At 39.3% G+C, this 14,404-nt stretch overlaps 1 protein-coding gene and 1 pseudogene across 1 annotated transcript in view; one reads left to right on the top strand and one right to left on the bottom strand.

Moving 5' to 3' along the window:
- Positions 1-254: 254 nt before the first annotated feature.
- CCDC110 (coiled-coil domain containing 110) overlaps positions 255-14,404 on the top strand; it is a 23,354-nt gene continuing 9,204 nt past the window's right edge. Inside the window, exons 1-2 of the mRNA XM_045453765.1 lie at positions 255-901; positions 1,235-1,339. Of these exons, the coding sequence (XP_045309721.1) occupies positions 892-901; positions 1,235-1,339 (115 nt within the window). The 5' untranslated portion in view covers positions 255-891. The remainder of the gene's footprint in view (positions 902-1,234; positions 1,340-14,404) is intronic.
- Positions 5,187-6,232, bottom strand: LOC123585592 (annotated as a pseudogene).

The raw sequence follows: 14,404 nt of genomic DNA, 5'->3' as shown, positions 1-14,404 counted from the left end.
ATACAATAAATTATTATATTATAACTTTAAATTCCTTATTGTGACTTAAAATTTGAATTTTCCATTACTTTATATTCTATCTGGAATGGTTGCTATTGCAAAATAAATAATATATATTCATTTAAAGCTTTTACTTAAAGAGAGCCATTTTTCTGTTCTGCATAAAGTATTGACTGCAGCCACACCAACCAGTCCTTGGTTGAACGAGCTCCAGTTTCCAACACAATATCCATCTTTTGCAAATGGTTTGCCCAGGTGCACAGGAAATTAGCCTGCTTTGACATATGGAGATCGGTGCCTCTGCATCAGCTTTAATGTGTACATTTTCATACATCTCATTGTTATTTTAAGATTATTACTGGAAATCGGGGTTTTCTTTTAACCAGAGCAAACAAAAGTCCTTTCACAATATTGGTTTTGGATCCATCAAACCCCCAAACATTGAAACTACACTGGCGGAGGGGTCGAAAAAACGAGGAATGAAGCAAAATAAACAATGAAACCAGGATACGAAAAACAGAAAGTTCCTAGGTGTTTGCCTGTTTCCAAGCATTCCCCTTTGTCCACACAGCTTTGGTCCAAAAGGTGCAGTCTTCGTTCAGACTATGATCAAGATCAAGTTCTGGTCAGCGGAGAAGCCGGGAGAAAAATGCCCCAGTGAGACTGGCCCCAGGCCTAAGAGCACAGCAAACCCCGACTGTCCCCGGCGCGCTGGTGGCGGGATGAGCATCACAGCTCCCAGACCCCGGACCCCAGCTCGCACTTCCGCCCCGCACCCCCACCCACGCGCGTGCCCCGCAGCCGGGTTACCAGGCAACGGGCTGCCCCTGCGCGAAGCTACTGGGGCGGAATGCATGGGGGAAGGCAGTTGGAAGAACTTGAGCAGCAGAAATGAGTCCGGGTAAGAGTCCCAGAGTAGGGGCCATGGGAAGTGGACGGGCAGTGGAGGGTGCCCGGACCCGTTCACCCCCAAGGCTGGTCCCGGAGTGCCGACTTCCTGACTAGCAGCACACCCCTGCTGTTCCCCCCCTCCCCCCCACCCCGAGGACTAAAGCACCGCCTGCATCCCCACGCCCAGCCTTTGCTTCCAGCTGCTGCGCCACCAGGTCCCGCCGCGCTGCGTGGCCCCGGCGCGCCCTCCCGTGGCCTCTGAGGGCGTCCGCGTCCGGAATCGTACGGTTGGCCTCCCTTCTCCCAAAGAAACTAAAAGCCACCTATTATGGTTCTGTTACAGAGAAGCATCCGGAGGAAGAGGATGAAGTTGAGTGCGTTCTCCTCTCAGCGTCCAAGATCCTAAATTCCTCTGACCGGATAAAGGAAAGTGGTGGCAGTGAAACAGGTGAAATCTCCAAGGCCAAGGAGTCATTGGGGAACATTATTAGCGAACATCCACCGGCAGTAATGTTTCTGCCTCTTACTACAGGCAAAGGGTACCCTTGTCTAAACCCACTGGCCCAAGAGGTGCACTCCCAGGACATAGGTACTTCCAGTAACTATTATTAAAGTACTACGTAACACAGCACACCTACTTTGTGCCAGATGGTGTTCCAAGCACTTAAGTATATTCATTTAATCATCACAACAACCCTATGAAGTAAGTACTACCATTATCCACATTTTACAAGTGAGGAAACTGAGGCACAGAGATTAAATAACTCCCCAAGGTCACATGGCAGCAAATGAAAAAACCAGTAAGTATTCAGCAGAATGGTGCCAGAGTCCAGGCCTTAACCATCATATTATACTATACTGCTTCTCTAAATATCAAATAAGAATGATATTTTGGACAGATGCTAAACAGATATATATTTTAACAAAAGGAACTACTTTTTACAGGAAATATGTGTGGACCACAGGATATTGTATAGGGAAGATATTTGAAATAACCAAAGAGCTATAATTCAAGCTCCACATAAGCCATGAATAAGATGTAAATACCCAACTAAGGGTATCATACTGAGAATACTGAAGTTGGACTCCCACTTCCTTGAGAGAAGCCCAAGGAGCCTACACACCTCTTGCAGGAGGCTGGTGGTCAGTGCGACATGCCAGGGAAGAGCAGAGCACTCTGAGTAGAAGGTGGTATCTAGAATGATGGGCCAAGTTAGGACCCCCGGTTGCCTAAAACCCACATGTGACATAGGGGTGATCTGGACACAGAAGTGACATGAGGTCAGGACAGGATTTCTGCATCTTCATAAATCCAGGACCATCCCAAACACCTTGTCAAGCGAGGTCCCTGAAAGAAAAGCTAGAGCAGCCACATGTCACCAGACCAAAGACACCTGGATGCCCAGGGACCACCAGTGTAAACATCTCAATGGAGGCCAGCAGGACAGTGCAATGACCTGCCAGCTGCCCACTCTTCTGTGCCCCAGCATCCATGAGGATATTCAGGCATCCTTGTGCAATCAGGAAACATGAACAGGGAGAAAGAGTCTTCACAGAGAGTTTAGAGGTTGCGTCAGCTCAATATTTACCTCAAAAAGAGCATTTAAGGTGAGAAGAAACTGAGGTAATCTAATTTGGCAAGCTCGTGTGTTATCTAACATGAGTGAGATTTAGGACTCTGGGGAAAGATCCCAGCATAATAGAAAATGAAGTTACAGGCAAAATAGTACATACACTTATCTAAGAGATATAGTTTATCTTGCGAAAGCATAGAGGCTCTAAGTGCAGGGTCTAGCAAGGGCAGGTTTTCAGCAACATAGATTCTAAGTCAAGGGCTGCCTTGGATGGCAAAATTAGGAGGTATGACTTTGTTCCCTCCCTTTTTCTGTTCTATCTACACCTTATTGTCACCGTGTGATCCATTCCCTGAGTACTACTAACCAACAGAATATTGACCCGTTTGCATAATGCTGAGTTACAAGAAGCTGTGGAGTATTTCTTAGGTCTCTTTAATTTTAACAGAATAAGTGGTTAGCCTGTGTAACCTTTGATTTACTGGAATGGATATGTGAAGGATATACTTTAAACTTCAAGATATCCAGTGTGTTGTTTTTAGTACCCCTGTTCTACCTAAGTCTTCATTCACTCATCCATTCATTCATCCAACAAATATTTTTAAGCAAGTGCTGTCCTAGGTGCTGAGGATCCAATAGTGAACAAAATATGCAAAATCCCTGCTCACATGAAGCTTACTTTCTGATGGGAGGAACAAAGGAGACTGTGTGTAAGATGGGAGTAAATCCCATGGAGAAAAGTAAGGCACAGAGGGAACAGGGGAGTATGTAGACTGTCAGAGGTGAGAAGTGTGCATTTTAAATAGGGTGGTAGGAGACCTCACTGGGCAGGTCACATCTGAGCAAAGACCTGAAGGAGGTAAAAAGCAACCAATGCAGTTTTCCAGGGAAAGAGCAGTCAAGGCAGAGAGAATAGCAACTGTGCAGGCCTTGAGGTAGGAAGATGCCTTGCATGTCTGAGGAACAGCTGGTGTTGGTGGGAGCAGAATGAATAAGGGGGAGGGGCAGAGAGGGATCAGAAAGGAAACTGGGGAGGAGGGCACTGTATTTCTGCATATGGATCTGGGGGTTATTCTGCACAAAATGGGAAACATTAGAGAATCTGGAGTGGCCATTTCTCCCCTCCATTGCAATTGGAAGTTTTAAGTCTATCAAATCATCATCATGTTGTTACTAACCTCGTCTCTGTACGAGTGATTAAATACTTCTTGAGCATTTAGTATGTGCCATGCATTCTGCAAAGGACTTTACCTACCAACTAGATGCTAACTAGGGTTATCCCTCATAGCAAGTGTGTCGCAAAGCCAGGATTCAAGCACAGACAACCTGACTCTGTAGCTCCCGTGACAGTGCCTCATGCAGACAGTGTCACACCTCATTAAGGCTTTGTAAAACAGTTGCTTCTGGGAATGAATTTGAATTGTCATAGAAAAACCTCATATTTGAACCTGAGAATCACAAAGCTTTGACTACAGAGTATCTAACATCCTATATTACAGCATTACTATGCTGCATTGTAAAAACTCATTTGTTCTCCTTGGTCTGTTAACTGCAAGTATGCACTTAATACAGGCATATCTCAGAGATATTGTGGGTTTGGTTCCAGACCATTGCAATAAAGAGAATATCACAATAAAGTAAGTCAAATGAAAAAAATAAAATAAAAAAAATAAAGTGAGTCAAATGAATTTTTTGGTTTCCCAGTGCTTATAAAAGTTATGTTCATATTACTGTAGTCTTTTAAGTGCACATGAGCATTATGTGTAAAAAAACAATGTACATACCCTAATTTAAAAATATTTTATTGGGGCACCTGGGTAGCTCAGTTGGTAGGCATGTCAGACTCTTGATTTTGGCTCAGGTCATGATCCTAGGGTTGTGGAATCGAGCCCTGTGTTGGGCTTCTGCACTGAGCATGGAGCCTGCTTAGGATTCTCTCTCTCTCCTTCTGCGCCTCTCTACTGTTCGTGTGTGTATATATACATATATATATATATATGTATGTATATACGTATATATATGTATGTATATATACACATACACACACACATACATACATATATATATATAAATACATACACACACAAACACACACACATATATATGGCTAAAAATGCTAAACAAGTTATAGTTTACATATATATAAACTATATTCATATATATATATATATATATATATATGAATACCGAAGTTGGACTTTATATATAAAGGGTGTGTGTGTGTGTGTGTGTGTGTATATATATATATATATATATGTATATATGTGTGTATATATATATTATATATGTATATGTATATATATATGTGTATATATATATTATATATATATAAGGGGTTTTCTTGTTTTTCACTTCTGACACTAAATATATACATATATATATATATATATATATATATATATATATATATATGGCTAAAAAATGCTAAAGCGAGTTATAGTCACAGGTTACAGATCACCATAACAAATATACTAATAGCAAAGATTTTTGAAATACAGTGAGAATTACCCAACTGACACAGAGACATAAAGTAAGTGATGCTGTTGGAAAATGGCACCAATAGACTTGCTCGACACAGAGTTGCCACAAACGTTTGTGAAGCACAATAAATCGAGGGGTGCCTGTATATTGAATACGACATAATCCTCTGTAGGTTTCAGAATAAATTCCCCATTTCTCTAATCGCCTCAAAAGCCATCTCACTGATAACTATCTTTTCTCTTTTTTTTTTTTTTAGTTCATGTCTTTTATTAACCCATATACAATTACTTGTCTTTGGGTTTGTTGAAGCAGTAGGTCAGACAACATTTGCCATAATGTCTGTCAAAGTGGCTGGCTATAAAAACCCCAGCACCACATTCATTGGAAGGGCACTCCAACGAAGGCGACTGATTTTGCCATTCTCATCCACCTTATAGTATTTCAGGACAGCCAGTTTAACCTTCTTTCTCTTATGCTTACTCTTCTTGAGAGTGGTGAAAGACGTCTCCTTCCTTTTCTTAGCACCACCACAAAGTCTCAACGAGATGAAGTGGACTCCTTTTGAATGTTGTAGTCAGACAAAGTACGTCCATCTTCCAGTTGCTTGCCAGCAAAGATCAAACTGCTCATCAGGAGGAATTTCTTCCTTATCCTGAATCTTGGCTTTCATACTTTCTATTGTATCGAGGGTTCGACCTCAACACTGATGGTCTTTCCTGTAAGGGTTTTCACAAAAATTTGCATCTTGGTTCCACCGCAGATGGCAGATCAGAAAGGAAAGCTACGCAGCAGCCCACAGGGTTTTCTTGTTTTTCACTTCTGACACTAAATATGGGACAGCTAGAGAATTTAATTCAATATAATATGATTACTATTTCTTGCATTCCCAATAGAGTATAAGCTTCTTCAGGGCTGGGACCATATCTTCCACTCAGTCTACATACCGCTCAATATTTCATGTTTAGCAAGGACTTAATAAATGATGGCCTGTCATTGTGTTTCCTCTACAGTTCTTCTTTGGTAATTTCCCTTCCAATTCTAGAATCACATAACTCTATGCGGTTAAGTATTGCTGAATTCTAAGATTAGTTTTCCTTTGGAAATAAGTAGTAACCAAAGTCTCTGAAACTCATTTAAAAAACAAAAACGTATTTTAATAGCCTTTAAAAGTTGATAGGGGCCCCTGGCTAGCCCAGTTGGTTAAGCATCCAACTTCAGCTCAGGTCATGATCTTGCAGTCCGTGAGTTTGAGCCCCATGTCAGGCTCTGTGCTGACAGCTCAGAGCCTGGAGCCTGCTTCGGATGCTATGTCTCTCCCTCTCTCTCTCTCTCTCTACCCCTGCCCTGCGCGCACTCTCTCTCTCCTGAAAATAAACGTTAAAAAATTAAATAAATAAAATTTGATAAATCCAACTCTCTGCCTATTCTCTATCTTCACTGAATCATCTGAACATTGCAGGGGAAAACCACTCACTTCTTAGTCATAACATGGATCTCAGGGCTATTTAGAAAACCACTTCCCCAGAAAATGCTTTTTCAAACCTTCTCCAAGATAACTATTTCACTCTTGTTTCCTTAATCTCCAAAAACTCTCACCACTACCTCTCAACTCATTAACATAATCTCACACTACATGAAAACGGAAGCAATCAGACCCAAACTCCCTTCTTTCCTGCTCAAACTTAAATTTTGCTAACCTACCTGCTTCTCTGTACCCATATTATCTGCTGTCCCTCATTTCTTTTTCTTTTCAAGTTTTTATTTAAACTCATTTAACATACAGTGCAGTATTAGTTTCAGCTGTACAATATAATTATTCAACACTTCCATACATCACCCAGTGCTCATCACACAGAGTTGCCACAAACGTAATCTCTATCACCTATTTAACCCATCCTCCTCCCCTCTCCCTTTTGGTAACCATCAGTTTGTTCTCTATAGTTAAGAGTCTCTTTCTGGATTTGCCTCTCTTTGTTTTTTCCTCTTTGCTCCTTTGTTTTGTTTTGTAAATTCCACATATGAGTGACATCATATGGTATTGGTCTTTCTTGGACTTATTTCACTTAGCATAGTTTCTAGCTCCATCCATGTCCTTGCAAATGGTAATATTTCATTCTTTTTTATGGCTAATATTCTATTGTATATGTATACACCACTTTTCTTTATCCATTCATCAATCAATGGACACCTGGGCTGTTTCCATAATTTGGCTATCATAGATAATATTGCTATAAACATCAGGGTGTATGTACCCCTTAGAATTAGTATTTCTGTATTCTAGGTAAATACCTAGTAGTGCAGTTGCTGGATCTTGGGTAGATCCTAACCTTTTGAGGAAACTCCATACTGTTTTCCGGAGTGGCTGCACCAGTTTGCATTCCCACCAACAGTGCAAGATTGTTTCCCTTTCTCCACATCCTCACCAACACCTGTTGTTTCTTGTGTTGTTGATTTTAGCCTGACAGCTGTGAGGTGATATCTCACTGTAGCTTTGATTTGCATTTCCCTGATGAAAAGTGATGTTGAGCATCTTTTCATGTTTTTATTGGCCACCTGGATGTCTTTGAGAAAATGTCTATTCGTGTTAATTGACCATTTTTAATTGGATTACTTAATTTCTGGGTGTTGAATTTTATAAGTTCTTTATATATTTTGGATACTAGCTCTTTATCAGATATATAAATATCTGAGATTTGTAAATACCTTCTCACATTCTGTAGGCTGCCTTTTAGTTTTGTTAATGGTTTCCTTTGTTGTGCAGAAGCTTTTAATTTTGATGTAGTCCAACAGCTTATTTTTTATTTGTTTCTCTTGCCTCAGGAGACATATCTAGAAAGAAGTTGCTATGGCTGATGTCAAAGAAGTTATTGCCTGTGTTCTCTTCTAGGATTTTTATGGTTTCAGGTCTCACATGTAGATCATTAATCCATTTTATTTTTGTGTATGGTGTAAGAAAGTGGTCCAGTTTCATTCTTTTGCATGTTGCTGTCCACTTTTCCCAACACCATTTGTTGAAGAGACTATCTTTCTCCCATTGGCTATTCTTTCCTGCTCTGTTGAACATTAATTGACCATATAATTGTGGGTTTGTTTCTGGATTTGCTATTCTGTTCTATTGATATATGTGTCTATTTTTGTGTCAGTACCATACTGTTTTCATTACTACAGTTTTGTAATATAGCTTAAAGTCAGGAATTGTGATGCCTCCAGCTTTGCTTTTCTCTAACAAGGTTGCTTTAGCTATTCAGGGTCCTTTGTGCTTCCACACAAATTTTAAGATTATTTATTCTAGTTCTGTGAAAAACGCTTTTGGTAGTTTAATAGGGATTGCAGTAACTGTGTAGATTGCTTTGGGTAATATAGACATTTTAACAATATTTGTTCTTCCAATCCATGAGCATGGATGTCTTTCCATTTCTTTGTGTCATCTATAATGTCTTTCATTAATGTTTTGTAGTTTTCAGAGTACAGGTCTCTCACTTCTTTAGTTAAGTTTATTCCTAGGTATCTTATTATTTTTGGTGCAATTGTAAATGAGATTAATTCCTTAATTTCTCTTTCTGCTGCTTCATTTATTGCTGCATATAAATGTAACAGATTTCTGTGCATTGATTTTATATCCTACAACTTCACTGAATTCATTGATCAGTTCTAGCAGTTTTTTGGTGGATTCGTTCAGGTTTTCTATATATAGTATCAGGTCATCTGCAAATACTGAAAGTTTCACTTCTTCCTTACCCATCTGGATGCATTTTGTTTTCTGATTGCTGTGGCTGGATTTCCATTACTATATTGAATAAAAGTGGTGAGAGTGGACCTCCTTGTCTTGTTCCTGACCATAGAGGAAAAGCTTTCAGTTTTCCCCCATTTTGGATGATATTTGCTGTGGGTTTTCATACATGGACTTTATTATGTTGAGGTGTGTTCCCTCTAAACCTACTTTGTTAAGAGTTTTTACCATGATTGGCTGTTGTACTTTGTCTGCATCTATTGAAATAATCATATGGTTCTTATCCTTTTATTAATGTGATATTTCACATTGACTGTGAATAGTATACCACCCTTGCAACCCAGCAAGAAATTCCACATGATCGTGATGAATGACGTTTTTAATGTATTGTTGGATTTGGTTTGCTAGTATTTTGTGGAGAATTTTTGCATATATGTTCATCAGGGGTATTGGCCTGTAGTTCTCTTTTTCGTTTGGTCTTTATCTTGTTTTGCTATCAGGATAATGCTGGCCTCATAGAATGAATTTGGAAGTTTTCCTTCCTTTTCTATTTTTTGGAATATTTGAGAATAGGTATTAACTCTCTTTTAAATGTTTGGCAGAATTCACCTGTGAAGCCATCTGGTCTTAGAGTTTTGTCTGCTGAGAGTTTTTTGATTATTGATTCCATTTCTTTGCTGGTTATCAGTTCAAGCTTTCTATTTCTTCCAGTTTCAATTTTGGTACTTTATGTCTCTTAGGAATTTATCCATTTTTTTCTAGGTTGTCCAATTTATTGGCATATAGTTTTTCATAATATTCTCTTGTAATTGTTTGTATTTCTGTGGTGTTGGTTGTTATTTCCCCTCTTTTATTTGTGATTCTATTTATTTGGGTCCTTTCTCTTTTCTTTTTGATAAGTCTTGCTAGAGGTTTATCGATTCTATTGATTTTGTCAAAGAGCCATCTTCTGGTTTTGTTGATTTTTTTTTCTTTTTAGTTTCTATATCATTTATTTCTGCTCTAATCTTTATTATTTCCTTCCTTTAGATGGCTTTAGGCTTTGTTTGTTATCCTTTTTCTAGCTCCTTTAGGAGTAAGATTAGGTTATTTATTTGAGATTTTTCTTACTTCTTGAGGTAAGTCTGTATTGCTATAAACTTCCCACTTAGCACTGCTTTTGCTGCATCCCAAAGGTTTGGGGCCATTGTGTTTTCATTTTCATATGTTTCCATGTATTTTTTTTTTTTAATTTCTTCTTTGATTTCCTGGTTGACTCATTCATTGTTTAGTAGCATGTTGTTTAACCTCCATGTGTTTGTGGTCTCTTCACAAATTTTTGACTTCTAGTTTCATAGTGTTGTGGTCAGAAAAGGTGCATGGTATCATTTCAATCTTTTTGTATTTGTTAAGACTTGTTTGTGATCTATTCCAGAGAATGTTCCATGTGCACTTGAAAAAAATGTGTATTCTGCTGTTTTAGGATGGAATATTCTGAATATATCTGTTAAGGCCATCTGGTCCAGTGTTCCTTGTTGATTTTCTGTTTAGATAATCTGTCCATTGATATAAGGAGGATGTAAAGTATCCTACTATTATTATCAATTAGTTAATTAGTTCCTTTATATGCCTTATTGCTTTTGTTGTTGTTTTGTTGTTATTGTTTTATATATTTGGGTGCTTTCATATTGGGTGCATAAATATTTACAATGATTGTATCTTCCTGCTGGATTGTCCACTTCATTATTATATAATGCCCTTCTTTGTATCTTATTACAGTCTTTGTTTTAGAGTCTACTTTGTATAAAGTATCAGTATTGCTACTCCAGCTTTCTTTTGACGTCCATGATAATGATATGATAAATGTTTCTCCATCCCCTCACTTTCAATCTGCAGGTGTTTTTAGATCTAAAATGAGTCTCTTGCAGGCAGTATATAAGTAAGTCTTGTATTTCTATCCATTCTGACACCCTGCATCTTTTGACTAGAGCCTTTAGTCCATTTACAGTCCAAGTAATTATTGATAGATATGTTTATATTGCCATTTTACTTGTTTTGTGGTTGTTTCTGGAGATTTTCTTAATCATTTCTTGTCTTTTTTTCATGGTTTGTTGATTTTCTTTAGTGACATATTTACATTTCTTTCTCTTTATTCTTTGCATGTTTATTAGTGCTTATTGATATATACTTACCATTAGGCTTGTATATAACTTTTCTGTAAATAGCAGTCTAAATTAAGTTGATGGTCATTCAAGTTAGAACCCATTCTTTTTCCCTCTCCTCCCCACATTTTAGTGATACATTATTACATTTTATATCCTTTGGCGTGAGTTCCTTGACTGATTTTTACAGAAATATTCATTTTTACCACTTTTGGGTTTTCCACCTTTATACTGTCACTTTTGGTCTCTCCTTTCCACTGGAAGAGTCCCCTTTAATATTTCTTGCAGGGCTGATTTAGGGGTCATGAATTCCTTTGGTTTTTGTTTGTCTGGGGAACTCTTTATCTCTCCTTCTATTCTGGATGATAGCTTTGCTGCATAGAGTATTCTTGGCTGCAGATTTTTCCCATTTATCTCTTTGAATATATCATGCCACTCCTTTCTCATTTGCAAAGTTTCTGTTGAAAAATCTCCCTCTAGCCTTTTGGATTTTACCTTGTAAGTTAAGGACTTCTTTGTCTTGCTGCTTTTAAGATTTTTTTATCACTCTATTTTGCAAATTTAATTACAATATGTCTTGGCCTGCTTTCTGTTGATTTTGATGGGAGTTCTCTGTGCCTCCTGGATCTGGGTATCATTTCCTTCCCCAAATTAGGGAAGTTTTTAGCTATTACTTCTTCAAATAAATGTTCTGCCCCCTTTGCTTGCTCTTCTTCTGGGACTCCTATAACATGAATGTTATTACATTTGATGGAGTCACTGCGTTCCCTAAGTCTATTCTCATTTTGCACAATTCTTTTTTCTCTCTTTTGTTCAGCTTACTTTCCATTACTCTAAGTCATTAATTCATTTCTCTACTTCTTCCAGCCTACTGTTCATTGCATCAAAGGTGTTTCTAATCTTGTTTATTGGACTCTTCATTTGATTATTTTTTAACTCTTTTGTCTCTGTGGTAAGGATCTCGCTGATGTCTTCTATTCTTCTCTCAAGCCCGGAGAGTATCCTTATGATCATTGCTTTAAATTCTCAATCAGGCATGTTACTTACATCTGTTTCACTTAGATCTCTGGCCTTGGCCTTATCTTGTTCTTTCGTTTGGGACAAATCCTCCATCTTTGCATTTTATCTAAGGCTCTTGCCTTCTCTGTGTTAGAAAAACCAGTTATGTCTCCTGCTTCTGAAAGTAATGGCCTTAAGAGGTCATGTAGTGCCCAAGGCCTGGCACTTCAGGGAATGTCTCTGGTGTGATGCATACACTCTGCTTTTGCATTCTGGCTTCTCTATCCTTCAGGCCAGTCATCTGCAGAGGCTCTCCTTGCATGCTGTGGGCAGCGTTTGGTCCCTGGCCTGAATGTGGTGAGTTTTAGCTCACAGATGTGCTCTGGTCTGCTTGTGAAATGAGACCTGTCACCACCTCCACCAGAACTGAGACCCTGCAAAACTCTCTGTATTGAGACATGGTGTGGACAGGGTTTTGCACTAATCTTCTGGGGGAGGGACCTGCCGCACTGGAACTGAGGCAAGCATGTTTGAGAATGGAAGTTCCACTGAAGTGCAGAGGGGGTGGTACTTGGTGTAAGCAAGTTAGGCAGCTAGTGTCTGCACTGCACTGCTTCTTGCAGGTTATTCTGTGTTTATGCTGAAGGGTAGGAGGGGATGGAAATGGCACTGGCCAGCTCCTTTGTTCCTGGAGAGGTGTCTGTGAATGATGCCCCTCAGGGATGTGCTCTGAGAGGAGCAAATAACCCCACTGTGTGCCCCACACACTCTTCAGATTGCTATTTCCACGTTGTCCCCTGGTTGTTTGTCTGCTTGTTCTCTAGATGCAACACAGTGCTCTCTGGGCTCTATCCCAACCAAGCCTACTGATCTTTAAAACTCCAGGCTTTAAACCCCACTGGTTGCAAGAACTCACGGAATTCAACCCCTCTCACTTTCTAAGCCATTGGCTTTGAGGAAACATTCTCCTTATGAATTCCCCTGTGTGTTCCTCTCCCTTCTTTTTTAGCAACCATGTCTCCTTCCCTTGTGTAGCAGCCATGATCTGTTTCTCCCCTAAACCACATTTCCACACTTCCTGTCATCTTCAATGTGGCCTCTTCTCTCCCTTTAGTTAAGGAGATTTTTCTGTCAGTCTTTAAGTTGATTTTTGGGGTAGTTAGGATGATATGATAATTATCTAGTTGTGTTTGTGGGACAAGGTGAGCCTAGGGGGGTCCTACTCTGCCATCTTCCTGCTCCTGTTCTTGCTGTCCCCAGTTTCGATGGAAGAATTATCCCTGCTCAAAACTCATTTCCTCTTTATCAAAGCTCTCCTGGAATTCTCAAGTACTCAGATTCTGCAATTAGCCTCCCTCATCCTTCAGAATTACTCTTCTCCCTTTCTACTACATGATTCCAGCAGCAAGCAGGCATGTTAAAATCTCCCATGGTTAAAAAATTCTTCTTGACCTTCACATCACTTCTAACATGCATACACCCTATTCCACTAGGCACTCTATTTCTTTCCACAGTAAAATTCAAAAACAGCTGCCTATATTCAATGCCCACAAACCTTTACATTCCATTCTCTCTAGCCACTTCATTTGGGCATTTGTGCCTGTCACTGCACAGAAACTTCCCTTGTCTAGGCCAGTAGTGACACCTGTATTTTCCAATAGTGTTCATAACAATTCCCCTGAATCAGAGACAGGAATATCCCACTGCCTGCGGATGTCCACTTTGATGTCTAATAGAAAACTTAATTTTAACATGTATAAAAATTTTCCCTAAAAAATCTTCCTACTCTATTCTTTTCCATTTTAGTAAATAACACCATCATTCATCATCCATCTGTTCTCACCAAAAACCCAGGAGTCATCCTTTCTTCCTCTCTTCTGGCTACATTTAATACCCCAGCAATGCTGCTGGTTTTATACCCAGAATCTATTCTAAATCAACCTATTTTTCTCCATCTTCCCCTCTGCCATTCTAGTCTAAGATACCTTTGTCTCTCACTTGGATTACTGCAGTAGCCCTGCAATTGCCACCTTACAACCCATTATCATGTGGCAGAGTGACCTATAAATGTTTCTTTTCAGATCAAATCATTCTTCTGATTGAAACCTTTCAAAGTTTCCCATTTCACTTAAAATAAAAGCAAAACCACTCGGGTTGGCCCACAAGTTCCTACATAATCTATTCCTGTCTCCCCCTCTCACCTCTAATCATACCGGGCTTCTATCTGCTCATTAAGCTGAGGCCATATTGACTTTATTTCTGTTCTGCAAACACAGATAAACATATTCTGCTTCAGGATCTTGCCATGTTCTCTGTTCTGAATCTCTTCCTATAGATATTCACATGGATGGCCTTTTATCATATGGCAATCCCAGCTACAAACTCATGTGACCAGATAGGTCTCTGCTAAGCACTCTCTCCACTGCTGTCCCCATCCTCCCTGTCACATTAGCCTATCCTCTTTGTGTTATTTATCCCTATTTGTAAGTATCTTGTTTCTTTTTTTCTTTCTCTTTTATTTTTTCCTGTTCATTCTCCAGAATGGAAGCACCATGACCACAGGAGCCTTGGTTGTCTTATTCATTGCT

This window comes from Leopardus geoffroyi, chromosome B1, assembly GCF_018350155.1.
Source record: "Leopardus geoffroyi isolate Oge1 chromosome B1, O.geoffroyi_Oge1_pat1.0, whole genome shotgun sequence".
NCBI classification, from domain to species: Eukaryota; Metazoa; Chordata; class Mammalia; order Carnivora; family Felidae; genus Leopardus; species Leopardus geoffroyi.
The sequence above is the reverse complement of the archived record's forward strand: the minus strand, read 5'-3'. Positions and strand labels throughout refer to the sequence as shown.